General features: G+C 38.0%; 1 protein-coding gene across 1 annotated transcript in view; it reads left to right on the top strand.

Annotated features, from left to right (window-relative positions):
- The window catches only part of LOC137252422 (uncharacterized), a 204,510-nt gene that overhangs the window by 126,706 nt on the left and 51,824 nt on the right, over positions 1-25,980 (top strand). The window contains exons 7-8 of the mRNA XM_067788074.1: positions 13,428-15,901; positions 17,086-17,698. Of these exons, the coding sequence (XP_067644175.1) occupies positions 13,428-15,901; positions 17,086-17,698 (3,087 nt within the window). The remainder of the gene's footprint in view (positions 1-13,427; positions 15,902-17,085; positions 17,699-25,980) is intronic.

Below are 25,980 nucleotides of genomic sequence, written 5' to 3'. Positions count from 1 at the left end.
CGGCGTGTTATTGATGTGTAAACAAAGACTAATCGGTTTGTTAAAATAGATGCCGATAAAATTTCTTAGATTTCACCTGCAACCCGTCTATAAAAACAAGAAAGAAAATACATAAGAAACCGATGACTCGACGAGACAAACCGATAACTCGACGATAATAATTCGCTTCAGATAACAAGCCGATTATAAAACAATAACTTGTCGGAACCGATTGTTACCGATAAGTAGCCGATGAAGCTCTTCTCGAAAAGTCCGAAATTATTTGGTTCTGGTAAAACCACCTTAGTTTTGGTTTAACCCTAACTTGAGCTTATTTCAAAACATTCGTTTTCTAGACGTACACCTGGATGTTTACACATCGAAATTCACGAATACTTGGTGAGGCGTGATTACCTTAATTATGTTTTTAGGAAGATTTTCATTATGACCATGTGAATCGCAATTATGGCTTTATAAAGTTTGCGCTCGCATTTCGCCTCTCTGGTATCTGGCCAGATGTGAAGCTCAGAATCATGGACGATGTCTTCGGAAGATTTATGATCCTAGCCGTGTTACCAATGGCGTGTATAGAATGAGGTTTAATGATGAGCTGTATAAGAAATGAACATAGTGCAATGACTAAAATTCAAAAGTCTTAACTGGCTAGGTCATGTAATGCGAATCACAAAAGACGCACTGGCCACAAATTATTCTTATCGATATCCGTGTTTTTGAATTGAAGAAGTGGAAGACCTCTACTGAGTTGGGAGATACAGGTTTCTTGGTCTTCCAATTGACAGTAGGTGTCACGATACTGGAAAATGTGGCGTAATTTGTTACGCAAGGACCAAAATCGTTTGGACAGTTAATTGCCAATTAATGATGCTGGTGTTGAGTCAGTAGTTCAGTACTACTACCTTCCACCGCTGGGTAGTGTGCATATATGTATGTATCTTCTTCTATAATTTTCATTTAGCATCAACGGTGTTGCGATTGCTTTTGGCCACAAAAACAGAACCCCAAAAATGTTTTGTCATAAATCATAATATAAAACGACTGCAGATTCAAACGCTAGCCATAATAATCAAATGCTTTACTGGCACTGGCGCTGGGATGGTACAAGATGGCCGGTCGGACCAGTCCATTAGTATTAATCCAATAAATATCGCAATTCAATTCTAATAAATATAAATAAGGATGAGTAAATTAAAAATTTCGCTATCGTTGTTGTTAGATATGTATGTATGTAGATCGGTGCGTAGGCACACTTGCATTAGTGCCTATAGTTGTTGTATTTAAATTGCGGATACGTATTTCAATTATGTTAAAATAATAAATTAGTTCAGTTAGTAGCAGAGTATTGGACACACTTATAGAATGAGTTTCGACTGAAGGGAAAGGGCTCCAATTAATCGGGATTTTCAGTATAATTCCAAAATCGTTCAGAGCATACGTCCCAAGAGATAGTTTAAGATGGCGGCGTGTACCGATCAAGTATTTCAAAAGAGATTCATTTAAAAGTTCTGCTACACATTTCATATGTTTTGAAATTTTTTTGTAGGTTTATATGGTTATCGAGCTTTTATTTATAGTTGGATGTATTAAAACAGATTCAACATGAATTTAAAGGAAAGGAAAGATTCTCGAACGTATTACTGGTGAGCGTCTGCAGCAGACCCTGGAAAGCCCAGGTGGCTTGTCAAATAGTCCATGATAGATGCAATACAAGCAGTTGCAATATAGCCCGCGGAGCCATAACCGGAGGCCAAAGTAAAAGGAAGCTCTGTGCTAACTTTGGATATTAGAAATGCTTTTAACGCCGCGAACTGGATGCAAATAATCACAGCGCTACGAAACTTTGGCACACTTGCTTACTTGCTCAGAATAATTGGTAGCTATTTAAACGACAGAGTACTCATTTTTTACAGGGACCAAGAGGGCACAACATCACTGGCGGTGTCCCTCAGGGTTTTGTTCTAGGTCCAACGCTATGGAATGTGATGACGGTGTGCTACAAATCGACCTACCCGGTGGGACGGAAATTATTGTAGTAGCATTGGCCAAGAAACTTTATCTGCTCCAAGCATTATGTAATGACGCCGTGGGAAGGATAAAGGAATGGCTGACAAATATGGGGATGGAGATGACTAGCAATAAGACTGAAGTGGCTTCGGTGAGCTCACAGCGGACTGTGGAAGAGTTAGCCCTAACCATAAATTCAAAGCCTTTCTTTGAGTAAAATTTGAATTTCAAGGATCATTTGGGGGGGGGGGGGGGGTTTCAGGCGAAGCTACCCGTAAGCTATTATCAAACGTAACCAGCTCGATAATATTATATGCAGCACCAGTATGGCACGGATCTAAAATGGTGCACGAATAGCATGTCCACACGAATAGCATATGCTTATCGGAAGGTATCCGACGACGCGATCCATGTTTTATCCAGGAAATCCCAAAAGGCCTACTCTCAGACGAAATGGCCGATCTGTAAGAAAACCGCAAGGTGACGAACAATAGTTAGGCGGCAAGAACTGTGGGAAGAATCGAGAAAAGGGCGTTGGACCTACATTCTATTTCGGAATATAGCGGAATGGTACGAGCGAAAATACGACGAACTCAATTACCAGCTCACACAGATATTGAGCAGGCACGGTGGTTTCAAGGAATATCTACATAAGAGTAGGCTAGAGGAGGATCCTTTCTGTCCACACTGTAACTCCGAATTGGAAAGCGGAGAACATGTAATCTTTCACTGCCCTCGTTTTCACTGCGAAAGACTTTATCTACCCATAGTTTTTGGAGAGGAGCCTTCCATTAGGTATTTAGTTCCTCGAATGTGCGGACATATATATTGCTGGACTGCTGTGAGAAGATGGCCTTTATAGTTATGCCGAAATTGATCCATGCTGAACGGGATCGCAGAGAAATGCACATACGAATTAGTGGCGACTAAACTTCCTTCCCTCTTACGGCGGTCCCAGTCATTTCGGCAGCCTTCCTATGGAGGTGGTGCCCGCCAAAAGCTTGCTGAGCTGATACTAGGCCCATGCATGCAGAAGCAGACGACAGGTGACCCTGTAGCCATCTTCGTCCGGTAGAGTTGTACCGATGCGGGCTAAGAGATCCGCTTGACAGTTGCCCGGGATATCACTATGGCCCAGGACACAAATAATCTTAATTATAAAATAGTTCGATGCAATCGCAAGCGAGGTCGGACACTCCCATAATACCCTCGATCTCACTGTAGTTGAACGCAAGGCCTTGATAGCCGCTTGGCTATCAGAGTAGATGTTAAATTCCCTAACCCTAGCAGCACGGGATATCATTTCATACAACGAATCCTTGATCGTGGCATCTTCCGCTTGGAAGACGGTGCAGTTATCAGCCAGCTTAAACTTGTGGCTTATATTTAGCCCTTGACAAAAGACCCCCCACCAACCTTTCCGACCAACTTCATCCCATCCGTGAACAAGTTAACTTGTCCCCTGCCCCAGATGATTCCTCTTCCCCACTCCTCTCTCGGGGAATGACTGGGGTGAAGGGTGTATAGGGAGAAGTTATCGGCATACAATAGTCCGTCCTGTCCGGGATAAAGTCGAAAATTGTAAGAAGTCTAGAGTGCCAGAAGTCAGAAAGCCCCTAGCCCATATTACAAAGTCTGACAAACGACCGGATGCGGCCGCTTTTCCCGCAACATCTACTGGATGTATGCTCAGCATGTCATTCAATGCTAAGGTAGGGGTTGTGCTAAGAGGGCCGCTTATACCAACCAGTGCCATCCATGGTACTGACATTAATATTTTGATGGCACTTGCCGTGTTCAGTGCATTGAACCAGAACGTCATAGAGCAAACACAGTTTGACTACCATCTCATAGAACCAGTGTACATCTCTTGGCGTGTGCTCTCATCTCTTGCTAATAGTCCCCCTACAGCAGTACAAGTCGACCGCGGCTTTCCTAGCGACAGCTTCTTTCCAAAGTAGTCCCTAAGTATTTAACCTTGTCAGAAGGTACCAATGATACACCTCCGATCGAAGGAGTTATGAAAGCGGGCATATTTGTAAAAAGTAACAGTAAGTACCGTTTTTTCCGGTTGGACCGCCATTACACATAATTCAGCCTACTAGCCACATTGTCCAGTTAGCCCGGCAACCACCCGACAGCCAATGGCTTCCAGCTCCACGAAGGTCTGATTTGAGAAATCTTTAATGCTCCAATTTGAGAATCGAGATTTTTGGTTTAGCTCTCTTCAGTTATCGACTTCTAGATGTATCTACATAGTTGATATGGCTTTTTGAACTTTTTTAATAAGAATAATTTTAATTAAGTCTGAAACTAAGATTATCTTTTGTATGTAAATAGGTCATACGAATAGCTATACATTTATTATTTCCGATCGAGAACAATCCACAGCGTACTTACGCAAAAGTATACACGTTTTCACGATACATATTGTAAGGAATATTAGCAGCACTAAGGGATACTATCATTTCTAAGCCGATGTTAAGCAGTGACTTGTATGCACATCAATAGATCAATCATTATGTCTACACATATGTACGTACACGCAGCGGAGAAGCAACGCACAAACACATGCAGATATCTTATCTGAGATGCTCCCAAAAGTATGCAATTATAATTGTGGAAGTGTCGCTCACAAACACACGCGCTTATGAGAGCTATACACGTGCATCTGTAGTTATAATTATATAGCACTAACTAGTAAGTTGTGGAAATGGAAGCGTCTAGAAATATGTGAACGAGGAAGCCGCACAGTATAAAAACAGCAACAGTAGAGGAGAAGAAGAACTTTAATAAAACCCATTTTGCACTATTGAATAGTGAAGTTATTTATTCAACAGTTTAGTGATTCGAACGTTAGTAGAAGATTTGGAATAAGAGGATTTGCAGTAAATTTTTTACAATATCAACTCGTTAATAAGACAGAACAATTTTAAATAAAAACAAAATAAAGCAACAACAGAAGATGGTGGCTAATATAAGAAAATTAAAAAAGAAAACGAGTAAGAAAGTCTAAGTTCGCATGAAACCGAACCTTACATACCAAGCTGTGACTTGAGGATAAGTGGGCGTGGTCTTGAACCGATTTTGATTATCTTCACTCAGTCTTTATAATTTGGCAAGAATAGTGTCTCTGGCAGATTTCAATGAAATATCTGTAACAGCTTTTGATTTACAGCTTGTTAAACCAAATTTTCTTCTTCTAAATGTGGGTGATGTCACGCCCATATTCTAAATTTTTTGGATCTTGTATTTTGCATCATAAAACCAATCCAGCTACCAAATTTAATTAGCTTAGCGGTTTTCGTTTTTAAATTATCTCATTTTATCAATTTTTCCAAATTTTCGATATCGAAAAAGTGGGTGTGGTTATCGTCCGATTTCGGGCATTTTCAATACCACTCTATTTTAGATAAGCCCGTATATCAAATTTGGTGAAGATACCTCAATATTTGCTCAAGTTATCGTGTTAACGAACGGACAGACGGATGGACGAACGGGCATGGATTAATGAAATTTTTTTCGATACTGATGATATAGACCATATTGTTGCAAATTTTAGCATCGCTAAGCTGTTAGTAAATAAAGGCACAACAACAAAAACAGTAAAGCAAGCTACACTTGTGTACATGAACACATCAGTAATCATGTCTACACATACATAGAAGGCGACGAAAAGATATCTCACACACACACATGTAGCCATCAGCCAAATTAGTTACATATACACACGCATATGGCTATAGACTACAAATATACCAGGGATGCACCTTAACGTTAAGCTAATCGTTTATCAAAAAATTTCCACCGTTTCCGTTGAAACACTTCGAAATATTATCGATAAAGAAATTATCAAGTAAAATTGTATCTCGTTTTTAACCGAAACGAAAAGCTTTCGTTAACGTTAAAAACGTTAACAAAAACGTGATACTTTATGTTTGAATTGTGCTGGCAATGCTATAGCCATGGTGAAGCCGTAAGGTGGCAACAACGAGCGCACATACACACACAAACTCTATGTAATTTGTTTGTGTAATTCGTTGGTGGTAATGTCAAAAATACTCAGAGAAATGTTCGTACTGTCAAAATTCATGAGAAAAGTTGCAATCAGCTTGGATAATGCTTTCACCTTTAATGACTCCGCCATCAATCAGCTTTGCCAGCATAGTTTGAAATTAATAATCAACATAAACGATTTGATTTCGTTTTGATATGGCAGAAAACGAAACGAAATCATTTCGTTAATTTGACGATCTTAACGTTAATAAACGAAACGAAATGACTTCGTTTCGTTTATTAACGTTGATTATCGTAACGAAATGATATCGTTTCGTTGGTTAAGCATGCCTGAAATATACATGTGTGTAGCTGGTAACCAAGCATGAAATACAATTGTTCGCGAAATTACTAGACCTTAGGAGAAATGGGTGAACGAGGAAACCGAGAGTATAAAAGCAGCGCAAGCTTAGTAATAGCTTATCAGCTTGATTTAAACACGCTATTTGTTGCGAAGTGCAGTATAATTGTGAAGAATAATTGTAATACTCCCAAAGTAGTCTAATAAAGACCATTTTGCAATACAGAATATTGGAGTTATTTATTCGACAGTGCAGCGATTCTAACGTTAGCAGAAGGTTTCAAATAAGCGGAATTTCCCAAAATTTGTTACAATATCTATTTCAATTTCCCTAAACTTGTGCAACCAACCTTTATCCAATCAAAGTTGTGATACCCTGTGTACAAGTACAGCTGGGTATAGCGATTGGTATCGAATAAGAATTTGAAAAAAGCTAATGAGAAATCAGAAAGTAAACTAAAAAGAAAAAAGGAAACAAAAAACATAAGTGAAAATCCATGAAAACGTATTATTTATATGTATGCATGCAAATTAAAATACTAAATAATACCTGTTGTGCATGTTGAAAGGTGAAAGCATCGCCGCGAAAAACGTTGAACAAAATGCCAATACAAAATACTATAGTTTAACTAAATAAAACATACCCGCTCAGTTCACGATTAACTGCATATGAGATGACAAAGTTATGCATTTGCATGAAAATGCACAAAATCACGAGCGACCTCATTAATCATTGCAAATACCATAGTAACCATCAAATGAATAAGATACGACTTAAGCGAAGATCTCTTAGGTTCTCGTGCATCACGATTGAAGAAGATTACATACATAAGCATATTTTTATTAATTCTCTTTTATAAACTCGTAAAAATTTCCATTGAGACCATTGGTAATCTAACCAAAAGTATTCTTGCAAGGAATATCAGCTGATCGTAATGTTGCTTTGTGGATTACATTCCAAAAACATTGGATATTTATTATTGCATTTTGCAAAACTGTTGAAAGGTGCATTTGTATGTATTTTGTTGCTGCACTGCACATGGGTTGCAATACGTATTTGCTATGCAACCATGCAAGACCATTTGAACCTGATCGTGAACTAACTTATGGTGTGTATGATAATATTTTACTAATTGAGCTACCTATCTAAGAAGGTTTCGGTTTACCTGTACTGCTCTCGAGGGTAATTGGCAACCACTCGGGCGCTCTTGAAGGGTGGTACATTGGTACGATATGGTGGACAAGCCCATTCTCTTCTGTGACGTATTGGTCTAGTGGAGGAACACTTCTTTCATGGACAAAAAGTTAAAGACAGTACAGCAATTAGCGTTGGTAGGAATGAGCAAGGCCCTTCTTGAAACACTCACACTACCCATAAACTGCAATGCAGAATCTGTACCCGATTGACATCATAGACAAAATGGATACAGCGCGGGGGATATACAGCTTCGTGATGCAACTTCAAGGCGCGATACTCCGAAGAGAGTTCAGGCCGAGCTTCTCTTCCAATTTGCATCGTGCTTGTTTAATTCTTTATACGAATTGGCGGGACGGTACCTACATGTTTTACGTCGACCGCGAGCGGCATCTGCAAGGCAGATTAGTTTTCACTGGGAAGCTTTTCATGCCAGAAATAAACTCGCAGTGTATGCGAAATAACTGCCGAGGCGCGACCCGCTTGGAGAAACTTGTTTCTAATTAATAATACTTGTTTGTCAATTTTTGAGGTTGGTTTGTTGGGGAGTTTAGCTCAGGATGTGTGATGTGGTAGGCGGAACATGCTATCACCACACCACGGCGATTATAAGCTTGTGAATGACGGGCACTCCAACATTATATTCGAGTTTGACTTCGTCGACGGTTTGTGGGTAGACTTCTCTCCCATGAGCATGGTGTTAGATGCAAAATTAGGCTGCGTTATCACCGAAGCGTCTTCCAGGTGGTGGTGTCTATAAAGGATGCGGTAGACGAGATTTTAACCCCCGCTGTAACTGTTAGGAAATTGAACATTTACTCAGACAGTCAGGCGGCTATCATAGCGCTAGCTTCTTGCACCGTGAGGTTGAGGGTTGTGAGAGACTGGGTGATAGGGCATAACAATATCACTGGCAACTGTCTCTTGATCCAGACATGCACTCGCCAGCTCAACGTGTATGCCAGTTGAGATTTTGCGATACCGCTGGCTACTTGTGCATCGAGTCAGCTAAACAAACGCTGGTATAACACAACCTATTGTCGTGTGTTGGGATCTTTCTTGCCCGTTGTTGACTCCAATCAATGGGCGGAGCTATTCGAATTTACAACAGCTCATCTATTCATGGTTATTGAAGTACTAAGAGGGCACTGCCTTAATATACTGGACAGCCACAGCTGTGTTAACTATATGCAGAACAACAAGGTGGAAACATTTATTCACTTTTTGCTCAGCTATTCAGCGAGGACGAGGCGTAGATATCTCAGTCGGAACGTATTCGGCTTGCATTTTGCACAGTTTTATCGTTGCCACGCAAAAACATTGTATTGGAAAAATTTACTTTTTTTATAGCTTCTTTCGTGGCTATACCTTAATTTTTTTCTAGCGTGCGTGCGTCAAATACGAATTGTCAGTCAGCCACCCAGTCAGTGCCGATCAACTCATTTAATATGTTTGAACACACTTTTGTTTATGCTAAAAATACTGTTGTGGAATAAGCAATCACTTAGTCTTATTCTGTCCCTTAACTAGTTCATATAAATACTAAGGGTCGATTTCACCAACTCGACTTAGGCTAAAACTTAGTTGCAACAAAAGTTAGCCCAGTTTTGAAGCAAAGTTTTTTTCGGTTTCACCAACTTAGCTACAAAACACATTTGACATACAATAAACCACAATCTTCTTACGGAATTTGAAAGGAAATACTTCTATCAGCCATTTCGAGTTTCGTACCTTTAAAACGTAATAGTTCTAGTAAGAGACGAACCTGGTATAATGCAAAACTTAATAATATTAAAAATAAAAAAATAAAGCCTTCAAAAGATATAGAAATAGCTCTAATGAAACTTATCGACTTAATTACATTACACTTAAAAGGCAATTTGATTGTCTTAATAAGTTTTTGTTCAAGCAATATATGATTAAACTTGAATCAAAATGGAAAACAAATCCGTTTAGTTTTTGGTCGGTTATAAATTCCAAGAATAGACTAATAGCTTTCCCATGACCATGGAGTATGATGACGAAGTCTCCACCAATACGCAAGATACGTGTAACTTGTTTGCCAAATTATTTCAAAAGGTATATTCAAAGTTTACCTCTTCACCAATTCCGGTATTTCACTCAGGATACCCATCTCAAATTTCTTCTTTTGATATTACTGCAGATGATGTTCTCTGTCGATCTCTAAGCTGCCAAGTAGCACAAAATCAGATATTGAGGGATTTTCTCCGATGTTCGAACACTATTGCAGAGACTCTGGCGCTTCTCTTTCGAAAATGCCTGAGCAATTGAAGTTTTTTAGACTCATGGAAATTATGCTCAATAAATCTGGTAGCCGCAACGCCAGTGTCAGGAGATATTAGGGAATTTATTGTTCCGCCTTGGTTTGGTATCATGCCCCATTTATTGTTACCTAAAGCTTTCGAGGCTTTCAGGCATCTCGGAAACACTTTATTTGTTCATAACTTTTCTGTTATCCGTTTGCTAACTCCAAACTGGGGAATCAAGTGTAAAAGATGGGTTTGATTGTGAATGAGGACAAAACGAAGTACCTGCTATTATCGAGCAAGGAGGTAAGCCATTTGCGCCTTGACAACCACGCCACAGTCGGCAGTCATAATTTCGAAATAGTAAAAGACTTTATTTATTTGGTAGGTAGGCAACTGAAAAGTAAAGTTCTCTCTCGCCAAACGAAAATCATGCTATCCAAGTCATTTATCGTACCCGTTCGGGTATATGCTGTAGAAGTATAAGCCATGCCAACATCATGGAAGTGTTCGGGAGAAAAGTTCCTTGAGAGATCTGTGGATCTTTATGCAATAGAAACGGCGAGTAACATAGAAGATTTAATGATGAGCTCTACGAGCTTTGCGCAGACATCAACAGAGTCTAGCGAGTTAAAACTCAGCAGCTACCTTGGTTAGGCGATGCTATGCAAAAGAAAAATGACATTCCGGCTAAAAAGGTATTTTTATTGGAATCCGCCTTAGGGAAGAAAGAAACAGTGCGTCCATTCAGCTATTGCTTCAAAATTTACACTATTGAGATTTGCAAATCAGAAAAGAATGAAGAAAAATAATTTTCTTATAACTTATTATATCCTATCTATGCATAAAATTGGAATTTTCGTTGCTGTTGTGTAAATAAACAATTTAGTTATAAATGATCTGAGCACTGACACATACCCCATAGGAAATTGGTCGGACTCTGAACTTGTGTGGTTCTAAGGAAATCAGATCCGTCACTGGTTATTAAAATCTGTTCATTTCGTTGCCTGTTTTCCTTCGCCTTTTTCTTTCTCACACTTTCTTCCTCTCGTTCTCCTTCCCCCCATCTTCCCTTTCCCGTTACTTACCCTTTTTTCTCTACTATTCCTTTTCCATTTCCCTTTTCCTTTCCCTTCCTTTCTCCCTTCCTTCGTTTCTGTGCAAGAAATCATACTCAAAGTACCACGAATTAAAATAAATTTCCCGAAACAAATAAACACAGCGAATAGTCAAAACAAAATTGCCAAAATGAGCCCATCATATTGTGACGAATATTAGCAACACTTAGGGATACTATCATCCCTAAGCCAATACTAAGCAATAACTTGTATGCACATCAACAAATCAATCATTATGTCTATACATATGTCCATACAAGCTGCGGAGAGCAACGCACAAACACATGCATATATCTGAGATACTCCCAAAAGTAGGCAATCATCTGTATAAGTATCACTCACATATACACGCGCATTGGCTATACGAGAAGCTATAATAATCGTGCATATGTAGTTATAGCTGAGAAATTTATAGCTGGTAAACGAATAGTAAATTCTAGAAATAGAAACGCCTAGAAATATGCGAACGAGACATCCCAGAGTATAAAAAGAGTTAAAGCTGAGTAAGCAGTAATCAGTTTGATTTAAGCACGCTATCTGGTTAGAAGTAGAAGTGTTATTGTGAAGTACATTAATAAAGGCCATTTTGCATTATTGAATAGTGGAGTTATTTATTCAACAGCTTAGTGATTCGAACGTTAGTAGAAGGTTGCAAATAAGCAGAATTACACAAAATTCGTAACAATATCATATCATATGTGCTTATGCCTCTGTGTGTGTATGAACGCTATAGTCAATTCAACTAGTTGTAAAATAGCTATCTGCATTTTGCTCTAACAGTCTCAAACAAAAAAAAAAAAAACAAAAATTGCCGCGATTTACCTATGAGGAGAACTTGCCCGAGCTTTTCTTCCGGGCACCAAATGGAAATGAATTTTAACTGAGAAGCTTTCGATGGCCAAATATACACTGAGAGTTTTTGACAAACCAAAATTCTTTCCTCACATAAAAAAACGGTTCTCTTAATTTTTGTCGGAGTAATAAACCACCACAACATGGCGGCCAAACTAGTTGATATTTGATCAAAAAATAATTCGCTGTCGTCCTTCTGTCAGTAGTTTTAACCTCCATTTCATAGCGTATCAGCGAAATGAGGTAGATCTTATTTGGAAAAAAAAAAAAAAAAATCGGCTCATAAGAATTTTATTTGAAACAGCTCTCTCTATGGCTATCCATGGAAACATTTAGAGAAACATGAAATACTCCCAGCCACATGGTCAACCCCAACAGACATTGTTATGAATTTCTATATCTATCCACCTGCCTCTCCTCTGTTCACTTTATTCGGATCATTAAATTTCCCTATCCCTTTCATTTTTCCTAAGTCCTCTCGCTTTTCCACTTACTTCTCCCGCTCTTGCTGCTATTCAAGTCTATCTCTCACCATTACTCTTAATCTTATCCTTATTTTTCATTTTCCTGTTAACCTCTTTTTACTACTTTGTCTCAAACCATTACCTCTATTCCTACTTTTCCTCTCATTTTTCATTTTCCATTTTCCATCTTTCTTTTATTCCTTTTACTTGTTCGACTTCCCTCCAACTTCCTCTACATTTTCTTTCCATTTCCTCTCTTTAGTTTTATATTTTCTCTCATGTTCCCGTTTTCAATTTCAATATATATCGAGTTTCATTCTTTTCTGTACATAACATTGCTAGGGTACTAAAAAAGTAGCCAAACAGTACCAAAGGTTTTCCTTTCCTACTACTTTAAAATTCTTGACCGGATTATTAAGGCCGTCGAATTGTTGTTGTTGTACCACTGAGATAACCTGACTCTTTTTATTGCGTCATGGGCTACACAGGAATTTATTGTTTGGCGTGTTCTTTTTTTGTTTGCAAGGCACTCAGGAGAGCAACTTTTGTGATTTTTCACTTTTGTAGTCCTTCGAAATGTTGAATGCCGCTTAATATTTTGTTTCATTTAAACAACTCGGCGCTACTAAAGTATAACGGAGAGCAAATTAAGTGCTTGGAATAATACAAGATAAAGTTTGGGCGACCAAAGGAACAAACCGGTTAGTTAGTGTAGTGGAAAACTTGTGGTTCGGATTCGGTTCCACCTGAAAGTAGTAGAAGTTCATTTCAACCGCAAAAAATGCAGGTTTTTCACTGTAAATGAGTCATGTCCCATTTGAACTGTAAGTGACTGTATATAGATAGATATATTAGTATGTAGCTATGTCAGATAGAATATACAAATGATTATTGCGATATTTTTCACTGTGAAATTTTATTTTAATTTCATTTTCTGCACTGAGATGAGCGCAGGGAAGCGACGGAAAAATGAAATAGAATGAAGAGCAAATTATCTTCCATTGAAAAACTTTTTCGAAATCCGTATTAACGAAATTTTGTATAAGTAAATAAAATAATGTTAATTAAATACACAAAGAAGATGAGAGTATCGTGGTGGAGGAGTGTTAGTCGTTTATTTAATGCAATAATAATAACAATGCCTGATTTAATTTTGTTTATTCTTCCACGCAGATTAATATGGAAAAACGGCGAAATACCTTGGATCGTTTTCAACGTTTAGGCTTCGGCCGAAAATCAACGCCAGCATCCAGCAGCGGCACTTCATCAGAGGGCAGCAGCTCTTCACGAAATCGCAGATCAAATGATAAATCAGAACGTTTGCGTGAGTTAACAGAATTATTACGTGTTGGTAATAGATCATCACCAACCCCACCACCTGTACCGCCACCACGTAAGTCACGTAATGGATCTCATTCAGCATCTAATAGTTTAGAGCGAGCTGATACACAAACCCATGCAACGGCTAAAAGGACGAATTCAGATGGTGGTGGAGCAATAAGCTCTAGGAATAATGCAAGGATGATATTGAATCAGAAGGAAGAGGCAGAAAGATCGAGCGACACAAGTGGAAAAAGAGAAAGCACGCCATTAACAGCGACTGAAGCAGCAGGTGATGAAGCTACAGCACTGAATAAAACAAAAACAACACTAAACTCAACCAGCCGCCTATACGATACACTCAAACCAAATACGAGTCTATCGAATTTCGAATCGTTAATGTTGATGGGTAGAGAGAAATCAAAATCGCCACCACCACGTACAGCAGCTGTCAATAATCTCGCTGCAAGTAGTATTGCAGAAGTTGAGAGTGCAAATAGTATGGATTTAACTAGCAAACTGACAAGACCAGAATCACGTACGGTAATCGGTTCGTATGCACAAAAAGGTATACCATTTCGTTCGGCATCATTTTCGCAAATCGATATAACACAAACGGGAAAGTACAAAAAGAGTTCGTGGAGTGCGTTGCGCGATCGTTTGTGGCGTGATAAAATCGTGGGATCAGTAGATTCAGCAACGAGCGCAATAGCTAAAAAGAAGGCGGAAGCTAACTCGTATATACCGTCTACGCCCATTGTGGGAGCCGATGGTAAATTGAAAACTGAACCAGATTGGATTTATATACCGTTAAAGAAGAAATCCGAAATGAGTATTAACTTAAATTATGGAAATGATATGCAAAATTTAGAAAATGCTATCGAATCACACGATATTATACCCGAAGAGGATGTATTCAATACGGACATGGAGAGTAGCATCACGTCACAAAGTGCGAAAGAGTATGGCAGCACAAAAGAGGAGATAGGTGCGCATCTCATTATAGCGCACGCTAAAATGGAATCCCTCACAGATACAATACATTCTGAAAATGATTATACAATTGAGCCCCATGATGTGCCTATTACAATAGAACCAGTCGAGGCGCATGTAGAGTTGACAGCATGCGCGATTGAGCAAGCAAAGGTGCTCGAACAACCAACAATACTTGAATCCGTGAATACTCCTGCAACAGCAATCGAAGAGAATATGGCTAGGCTAATAGAGGAGCGTCTACAACTCGAATCACCGCCCGATAACTTCTTGCAAACCGCAACCACATGCTTGATACCCGTGCCTGTGTTTGAGTGCGCGGCGCAAGATTGGCGCTTAGAGAATCCACCACAAGAATGGGTTGAAGTACAACCAGAAGAATTTGGTTTAATACCCGAAACAATTGAACCACTAATATCACTTAATGATTGCGTCAACTCCAAACCCGAAGCAAAAATAGCGCAAGAATATCGCGTAGAGAATGTGCCGATGATTTCGGTGCGTCGCTCTTCGGAAGATGCAGATGATAAATGCGTACTACGTCGGCAAGATACCTTTGATGATGATGACTACATTGATGAGGCGGTAGATTTACGACGCCAGGTGTCGCTAGATACAACTGACTACAGTCAACATTACAGCAATGATGACATAGATATGGGCGCTGCAGAGAAGCGTTCATCCTTAGACGCTATCACCACAAGACACAGCACAGATGAACGCAAGCGTATAGATAAATCGAAACGTCGAAAAGGCATGTACATTGATAATGCCGCCTGGAATGAGTCGACAGATGGTGAAGCGTCAAACACTGGGCTGGCTTTAGATATTTCGTTAGCGAATTTGAATGCGATCAAGCCAGCTGAAGCAACCGCGTCTGCTGATTGTGCTATTATGTATATAAATAGTCCACCTACCGATGAGAATCGTACACCTGGCTCTTCATTATACTCACCTGAAGTTAATACACCAGATTCGGAAAAAGTTCCCGTGTGGACGAAAGTTGATAAGTTGAAAAGTTTTAGTTTGCAAAGCTCAGAGGAAAGAGATGATCTATCGCATGTAGGCGTGAGTAGTGTAGGAAGCTTAGCGCGCAGCAATAAGAGTTTACCTTACCTACGCACCGACTCGATTTCGGATAATGAGAGTGACCGTGGATTGTCGCAGCCACGCGAACAAACTAGTCCTAGTCCCGTGCCGGGGGATTATGATTTTAAGCGTTATTCCAAACGTCCGTTACGCGGACCATATGGTCAAATGTTGGAAAAGGAAATGAAAAAACCGAATAAAATGCATTTCGAGGAAATTTTGGAAGATTTGCGCGAATCAGAGTTGTAAGTATATTGAAAATTTTAAATAAAAATGCATGTGTGTGTATTATAGCCGTGCAAAGGTCTCCACTGATTTTGAAATTTTCACAGAAGATTTAAGTGTTCTAGCGTGAAGGGAAGTGGGGGTGGGTGGGAGAGTGGGTGGTAGTGCGATGGAAGCGGGAGGGTTGGGTGTGTAAGTGGGGGTGGGGGAGAAAGGGAGCTCGATTTAATGTTACAGCACGACACTATGCAAGAATGGGGCGGGGAGGGGACTTCGAAGTGTCAGAAGAGCTAAGAGTGGACGTGGGAATGGGAGTAAGGGTGAGAGTGGAAGTTAGAGGTGGAGTCGGACCAGGAGAGTGGGGAGGAGAGCGAATTAGATGATTCAGTTAAGGGCACGAAAAGAATCTGTATATAATACTTGCGTGTTTCCCATCTTATGTTAGCCACCTAAAGTTTATAACTTCGCAATGAGCGGTCTGAAGAATAATTAGGTTTAGTTGGAATGGCTGCGAATAATTTGATATCCAGTACCAACGGAATCACGTGCTCTACAATTTAACGTGAATCGATCCCCTTCTAGAAACAAATATAATAAGCCCTATCTTTTATTTCACTTTATCTCATTGAGATACCTGCGAATATCAGAGTTGGACCTTGTGTTGTCGAAACATGATACAAACATAAGGCCCTCATCCCATTGACCTGGCTGGTATAGTCAGTCACGTTGATTTAAACGAAGTCACAGATGCATTCAGCCAATCATGCTGATATCCGATATTTAATGTGACCATGCTGAATCTTCCTTTCGTGTGGAATTTGGAGTCGCACGAGCCTCGCCTGCAGGATTCGGCACGGGAAGGGGGATTGACAATTGGAATGGAGGAGCTATGAATTGCTCTGGCAGCCCCTTGAATCTTTCTGCAGACTTGGAGTTCTCTGGGATGCCTTTCCTTCGATACAAAGCTTCTTTCATTGAAGTGCATACGTTCTCGGGAGCTCCTAACAGTTTTAATTTAGCAATGATCAAACTTACTTATGACCTTTTGAAGTAATATCAAAGAAATATCGCTTACTCATTTCAAGTTTAACTCTCCTTTTAATAGGTGACATCTATAAAGGGATTTCGAGCACCAAATTTTGTTTCTAGATTCTCCTCACAATTATAAAGGTTTTATTAACTTTTTTTACTATTCCCTTTACAGCTCAACACAACCGCGGCGTCCGCGTATCACCGCCTTTGATGACTCCAACGCTATAACTTCGCATACACCACGTAATATCCCACAGCATTCAAATTCGATGAGAGTTCGCAAGTCAAATACATATCTGCCAGTACCTGCTCATACTCGTGCCGCATCAACACCAACACAAATGGAGAATAGCAGTAAAAGTAGTGGAGGCATTGGCAGCAGCTTGGAAAAGATTAATCCACATGAGAAACGCTACCAAAGCAGTCTTGATAATTCAGTGATTAGCGATAGTGATAAAGATTACCTTGATGCTGGTCATCAGTATCCCATACAGCAGCAGCCACAAAAGACACATAATCATATAAAACGTGCCGCTTCTGAAGTTCCTACCCAAAAGGGCCATCACAGCAAACGTAATCAGTCGATAAGCGCTGAAAAAACTGTGTCGAATTCTGCACAAGCCGCACATCAGTCAAAACGTAGTTTAGACGCGGGAGGTGCCAAAATTAAAAGCGCTGCTTCGGCTAAAATCTCAACTGTAGTGCCGTCGCAAGAGTTGTTGGCCGAACTCTTAAAGGGATCGAGTGAGAAACTCATTTCGGAACAGCGCAAACAAATGGCAGCGGTAAGCAACGTTTTTTTTTTTTTGTATAATTAGCTTTCGGTTTTTTTCATTTTGCGAATACATTAAGTAATTTTGTTTGTTTTGTAATAGTCATATAATGAAAACGCAAACAGTTCCGAGTAAATCGGGAGCTAAACCCCAAATGATCTATAGATGTTCTTGAAATGATCTCAAAGTAGAGCCGACACTTTCCCGAGAACAGTCCCGAAATTATTCGGGCATAGTTCTGAATACATACCAAACTAGTGTCAACACTTTCACGAAAACAATAAAAATTATTCGGAAAAGGTACTGAAACTATACCGAAACATATCAAAATAGTCCTGATATGATTCTGAAATAACCAAGAGATTTTCCCGAAATAAGGCGGAAAATGTCCTGAAATAATCTGGAATATGCCTCGGAAAATCTTCACATGTTCGTCAAACGCGAACGGCTTAGAGTACTCCCAAATGTCCTCAAAATGATCCTAAAATTGCGTCAAAACGAACGAATAATTATGAATAGATTTTACTAATATATACCGAGATAGTCGCCAAATGACCCGAAATTCTCTAGAAATAATCCCGAAGTGTTCCACAATTAGTGCCGAAATTATACCGAAAACACTTTCGCAATAACATCGAAGAGATCCAAGATGAGTTCCGTAATGGGCTCGATTATAAAATGATCCCAAAAAGGACCGGGAAATACTCTCTGAATGTAAACTGTCTCGATGGAAGTCGCGGTAAACAGCTCGGTTTTCTTTCTTTATACCTTGAACTATATAAGAACAAGTATAATTGGTTTTCATCAAATATTCTGTTAGTTATAACGATATAAAAAACTGTTTCCAGGGGGAGAAGGAGAGGATGATCGACAATACTTAGACCTTGCGGTAAACCGAAGCCATTCGCAGGGCCCCTCTGCGTTGGACCGACGTGAGGGCGATTCGGTGCTACCGCTCGCCCAGATTCCTGCACCGTATAAGAGTATAGAATCCGAGAATGATGCAATCAGCTTCCTTGTACATGGCCTTGGACCGCATGTGTTTGCCATTAATCTACTCAAATTTGCTTTGGTGCGCGCAGCTCTTTCTTTATGGCACATAAACCAAATATTATTAATTTTTGTCAAAACCACTGAGAGTCATAACTATTAACAAACAAACTGTGCATAGGGAGGAGAGGCATTCACCTCGAAGTGTGATAAATACGGTATCACCTAACCTGCTTAGGAGCGCACGCGCGCTGGCATAATAATAATAAATCATTGCTAGGAATAGGGAAACAATTTTATGAATTTCCTTTATAAGTGAACTTATAACTTGCGAATTTTAATAAGAATGCGGCCAAACTTTACCTATCAGCGAATTCCGGGTATATTTTTAAGATGGATTTTAGTTTATGCGGTCATGTATATAAGAGCTGTAATGATACGCTCATAACTGCAAACCATGCAGTAATATTGAGAAAAAAGCATAAAAATTTAACATACGTACCGCCAAAAATATTGTACATGTCACAATCGCAAATCAAAATCCTACTCAATTAGCTGGAAAACTTTTCATTGCGCATACATTTTGAAGTTTGGTAGAATTTTTGGCTGATTTCCAAACAGTCTAATTTTATGTGCTTCCCAAAATATCGATCGTTGACATTACGCCGTTCTACCTTACCAGCATAACTGCATAATCCGTTACAAATTAAAATTTTGCATTAAGAATTAAAAAAAAAACTGTTACTTTCCGAATTCTGGTCAGCTTTTTGGCATTCTATACCACTGTGCGGCGTTGGTATTCTAATAGTACTCTCCCATTTTCCAAGCCTAAAACGTAGAATTTTTCAAATGTTGGCTTCCCTGTCATATGCAGTGTTTACAAAAAAAATATAAAACTCAAGAGCAAGAGCAAAACTAAACGGAAATAGCAAACGAGTAACGGAAGTCTGAGAGAGCGAATATACTTTGGGGGTAGCCATTGCGCATGTGACCAAAAAGATGTTCAGTCGTAAAGACCGCTGACTTGAACAGTGCTTCCTATAAACATAAACAAATTTTCGGAAAATTGTATGTACATGTGTGTGTGTGAAGATGTGTAGGTATACGTGGTGTATATTCACAATTTTCCCACGATTGCGAAGCGAGGAAAGCACGAACATCATTTTTGTAATACACAAACTTATGTATAAATATATATGTACGTTGTCTAATAAATTGTTTTACAAATGATTATTCCCAATAAACAAACCAAATTAATTTGCATTTGAAAAAAAGTTAGAAAACATTTTTAAATATAAAGTTGTAATCAAATTTGTTAATTGATATTTAAAAAGCATATTGATCAATTATTAAATTATGGTGCAATTAAGTTTTCTTAAAGTGACTTTTAATTTTTGAATGGTTATTATGAATTAATTTCCTAAGATCTTAAAATTAACTAATTCATATACGTAATTATTTCCATTATTCGATTATTGTTTATCTTTTTTTGATACTTGTTAACTTTTCATTATCTGAGCATTCTTAATTAATTAACTACTTTTGATTATGAACGAAAGTAATCATACGCTCTTAATTTATTAAATTAGTGATGTGTTAAAATCATCGTTCAATATATGTTATACTATTTTCACACAGAAACTTAATGATCTCATTTCACCTTCTAATGAAATCGTAAATTTTTTGCTTTCACGCAGGAGTAACTGCTCGATTAGTATGAAGGATGAAATTTCAAGCGAATAAAATGACAATGCTATATGACAGACAATCATGGCGAACGATACAAGGTGGCAGCATGGTGAAATACCTACAAACAAAAAAAATTCCATGTACTTGTAAATTCGATGGACAAATGTCACAATCGTACTGCGCCGGAAGTTGATGTATCAAATCAATTAAAAAAGGTTATAATCAGCTGTTCGATGCGGCCACCTTGTATCGTTCCGCCATGCAGACATTGACATTTACTTTGACAAATGACATTTTTAAGCACTGAACACACCAAAAACTAAGAAGCGGAAGGCTGCCAACAGAGTTGCATTGTGATTTTGACTTCATTAGGCATTTGATTAGTTACTAATGAAATAATTATAGATTCGAATTTTGTAGGGAAGATTGAGCTCAATAAGCGTCTTGATGTAGAAAACTGCCTTTAGTATTCAATAAGCCGTCTGTGTGAACACAGTATTAGACATTTTAAGGGACTACTTAATAGACAGGCATCTAATGTATTTCACGCCCAAAAAAGGTGAAAATAACAGGTGGAGCACACAGGATTCCGTACTAGGTCCCGATCTCTGGAATACAACTTACGGCAGTCTTCTTAGATTAGACATGCCTTCCTCGTTGCTTTTGCAGACGACGTGGTAGCTGTAATAAAAAAAAAATTAAAAGCAATGCGACGTGCAATCTCCTCAGATCTATACAGGGCCTGTTTTCTGTTTCATGGATACTTTTTTTCGGTGATCATATTCGGAAAACTACTATTTATGGAGAGAGAGTGGGAGAGAGAGAGAGAGAGAGAGCAGGAGAAGGAGAGTAAGGTAGTGGGAGATAGAAAGAGAGAGAGGGAGAGAGTGCGAGTGAGTTTGAAAACGACGATGAATGCGACGGAGAGGCAGAGTGATAACGATAGAAAGCAGTGAGAAGGAGTTAGGCCAGGGATGATAGTAGGAAAAGAAACAAGTATAAGGAGACAGTGAGATAAAGACAAAAAAAGAGGAAGTGGGCGAAACCAGAAAGATTGAGGTACTGAAATGTTAGAAGAAAGGAAAGGAAAAATGAGCAACAGAATATTCTTGAAATTACGTAGGTAAACCAAATTTAGGTCTTCTAGATCGACAAGCTAGCCAGCCTTCTTTAATGTTGATTGGGTTCATGGTATAATACATTTGTGTGTGTGTATGCGTGTATGTTGTATTTGTTTTTATAAGTTATACTTGCGCATACTATTACACTGGAATAGCAAAGTGGCGTCTGGTTTTCTACTTGAAACACTTGTTGTTGCCGCTACAGGTTTCCGAGGCGAACCCTGGAAAAGTGTTACACGAAGAGTGCGAAAATTGGTATAATACATTTTTGTGATAAAAAGAAGAAAAAAAAAAAATGATACCAGAAAAATACAACAACAAACTTACACTCGGAGAGTACGAAGATAAACAACAGTGCGGAAAAATATGAGGAAGAAGAAGCAGCAGCATTGAAAAACCAATTTACTAAACATGTAGCCAATATTAGTGGTAGTTTGTAGAGAAGTAGCGAAAAATTTAGACTTTTTAGCTGTGCGTCGGATGTGGCGAACAAAAATTTTTTCGTTTGTTTTATTTATTTTGCGTCAAATATTTAAACAACGCAAAATAAACGTTTTACTTTTGTTAATCGATTGCAAACGAAAATGTGAAAATTAAACTAAACAAAAACAACAACAACCAATTAACGTACAATCATTGAAATAAATAAAAAAAAGTGTACCAACAAGTAAACATACATACACACATGTACTTAAATAGATAAGACGTGAAAATTGGAAAAATTTTATGAGCAAAGAAATAAAAAACGAAATTAAGTCATCAAAACTGAGAAAAAATTGTTGAAATTTACGAAATACCAAATATTTGAATGAAGTTGTGATTACAAAATATCAAAATTCCAGTTTTGAAAAAAAAAAAAAAAATTATCTAACTAAAAGCAAGAAAACATGTATCTATGTAAATAGAAGTTGTCTACCTTATCTGTAGGCATGTGGTATCGTTTTTTGTGCGTGTGTCTGTATGTATGTGTCTGATTACCAAGTCTGCTCATCATCCTCCGTTCAAAACTGAAAACCTTCCTACATACACAACTAGCTGCAAATACTGCTTTAAAAAATTATTGATTTCATTAAACGACGCATTTCAATATTTAATTAACTTTTTCTTCTTTTTTGTTTAAAAAAAGTTTTTGGTGGTGTAAACATATATTTTACGCTGTGTACACATAATAAATAGTCGCACCTGCGTATATGTAACATTTGCATACTTACATACAAACATAAATATGTATACATAAAAGTGTGAAACACACAAAACAAAAAAAAAAAAAAAAAATTAAAAATATTAAGTGGTTGTGTTGAGTTGTGTTTGTACGAAAGCGTTCGATTGTGAAAGTTATGTGCGAAAGTTTGTAAACCATTGTGCTTCCCAAACTTTAGTTTACCTGCCTATTTTAAAAGAGTCAGTCTTCTTTTCCTCTTTCTCTTTGTCGTATCTCTGCTACCACTACTATTCTCCTATCTCACTTCCTCTTTCATTTGCTTTTTCGCATTTGCCTTTTCTTGAGTCTATTTCTTTTTCTCATCTTTATGTTTCACTTAGCCTTCTCGAAAATTCTCTCGCTGATCATCAATTTCTAGCAAATCGTACTGTGATGAATTTTGGGGAGTTCCTGATAATTGGTTACCGTTTTCTAACGTTCGAATCGCTGAATTGTCGAATAAATAACTCCAATATTCAGTATTGGAGAATGCTATTTATTTAGATTACTTTGGGAGAAGTACTTCACAATTATACTTCATTAGTAGCATGTTTAAATCAAACTGCTTATTATTTCTCAGCTTGTACTGCTTTTATACTCTCTGTTGCCTCGTATTTTCTCCTAAGGTTTAGACGTTTCACAACCATGCCTTCTAGAACAGTTGCATATCATGCTGGATTATTCAGCTATATACATGTATATCTTTAGTTTATAATTTTCTTCTAGCCATATGCGTGTGTATGTGTGAGTAACAACTTCTGCGCTTAGTTATCGGCTACATATATGTATGTGAAATAATCTCTCTGCTTCGAGTTGCTGGTTGTGTGTATCTCGCTTATAATCGACCTCTAGAAAACCGTACCATACATAGTATAAATAATAACTAACATTGGCTAAACAATGTCCTGTCCAAACTACGGTTTGGATATTTTTAAGCCGTTCTCGCCTTCATCTGCTTTTATCACATTTTCCTTTTTTCTTTAGTCTATCCCTCGTTCTCGTCCTCTTGTTTAACTTCTTCTTCTCAAAAGTTCTTTCGCTGATAGTGAACATCTAGCTAATCGTAATCCTTTTTTGAATAAGTCGGATTATTTCTCGGGAAAAGTTTCATTTATATACTAACCAATGCTAGATATTGGCCTGCCCTTGTTAAGCCGCTTTCTCATTTCTCTTATCTTTTACCTTTTCTTATTTTTGTGATACTCTTTAACTTTCCTCCACTCTTCTATCATACCTCTTCTATCTCTACTACTCTCCTAACTCCCTCCATTTTCCATTTGCTTCTCTCGCATTTTCCTTTTCTTGAGCTTATTCTTCTTTCTCACCCTCAGTCATGAGGGCTCTTAGTTGTTCTCTTTTGATAACCGAAAAAAAAATTTTAAATTACTGCCTTAACATTACGAACAAATTTCAAGGTCTTGCAAATTTGACTTGCAATTACTCTGATCTCCAAAATTTTGTTGCACAGTGTTGTTTAGTGAGAACTTATGCACACTTATCCCCAATAATATCCTTTCAAATGTCAAGCTTTCTAATTGACAAGCACCTCACCATCCTTCCTAATTTGCACCTCTGTTTGCATTCAAATGTCTTGTTTTTACGTTTTCATTCTTTTCAAAACAGTGTCTTCTGCTATGTAGTGTATGAATGTGTGGTTTTATATCTATTATTGTACATTTATATTACCTATATCACCTATATTAATAAAGCATTCAATATGTACTTAGATACATAAATAGTTTCCGTATTTGTTTTTGACATTTTGTTTTCGCTGCGTTTTGGAGATCTCGCTCTTTTACCATTACCCTCTTTTCGCTAAATTCTTAATTTGCAGATTTATTAGCAAAGGTTTTTCTACATTTTGTTGTTGGTATTTGAATCTTATGACTTTAGAGCTGCATTACTTTTAAACTTTATTTCTCATTTCAAATTTGACTGTAAATTTAATGCTAAGCCTTGCGTTATCTTGGCTTTAACCTAAGGTTTCGCGTGAATTGGCCTATAAAATTTAAACTTCTAGTTATGAAATAATATCCAAATGATTTTTAAATGTATCTTAGAACAATTCATAAATGATCCTGGAATAGCCCATGCGATCCTAGAACAATTCCGAAATGGTCCTGTAATAGCCCAAGTAGTCCTAGTACAATCCCAAAGTTTTTTGTAAATAGTCCCAACATGCTTTTGTAGTGTACACTAAACGACATCAAAAGGCATGCTGTAATCAGCCAAAACGGACTTGTGAGTGGAGGAGGCGCTGTACGTGATCCTAAGGAAACTTCCTAAGTGGTACCGAAAATAAGCCCCAAAAAATTTAAAGGAACCAGAAAAAATTTCTAAATTATAACGAAATCAATTGGTAATTGTTCATTAAATGGTGCCTTATAGATCCCAAAATTATCCCGAAATTATACTCAGATCATCCTGTGATAAATTTGAAGACAAACATTCTCAAAACTGTCGTAAATCGAGCCCGATCACAATCAATCGCAAATTTGTTTCGAAATAATACTCAAATGATCCTAAAATATATGTACCTCATATTAATTCCGAAAAAATGCTAGAACAGACCATGTGATCCCAGAACAATCAGGAAATTTTTCGTAAATAGTTCTAGAAAGGATCAAGAGATAGTCCGATAAAACAGAAAACAATGCTGTCGAGATCACGAAGAAATGCGAGAATTTCCCTAATTACCTCGAAACAGTCATGAAGTTATGAAAGAAATTGTCACTACTCTCTTCTCCAAATGCGGTTAGAGCTCCATTTATATCACCTGAAAAACCAAATATGATATCGATAAGAAAAGCGTGAGTATTAATGACTCGTGGAGCTCGATGTATAAACATACACGTGTTCGTCTAGAAAACTAATGACTTTTAAGTTAACGCAAGTTAAACTAAAACATATATAACTTTACCAAAAAACAAATCAGTAGGCCGATATAACAACAAAAATTGTCAAAAAACAAATAGTTTCGGGATTTTTAAGAACAGTTGCGTTCGCTTCTTAGCGGTAACAACCGATACCGACAAGCTATTATTTTATTATTGGTTTATTATCGATAGTGTGTTACTAAAGCCGAGTTATCGGGTTTTCTGCAAGTTAAGTGTTTATTATTAGGCTTCTAATTGGTTTCTTATTGGCTTGATAAAGGACGGGCAGCAGATGTGCTATAGATTATATATTGAAGTTTACCGGTAATTGTTTCATAATAAAGTTATGAGCCGTCGATAAAAAATCGATAACTTTTCGATAAGAATTCTATAATATGACTATATCGAATCGACAAC

Source organism: Eurosta solidaginis, chromosome 1, assembly GCF_040869045.1.
Source record: "Eurosta solidaginis isolate ZX-2024a chromosome 1, ASM4086904v1, whole genome shotgun sequence".
Lineage (NCBI taxonomy): Eukaryota > Metazoa > Arthropoda > Insecta > Diptera > Tephritidae > Eurosta > Eurosta solidaginis.
Note: the sequence above shows the minus strand (reverse complement) of the source record. Positions and strands in the feature narration are given on the sequence as shown.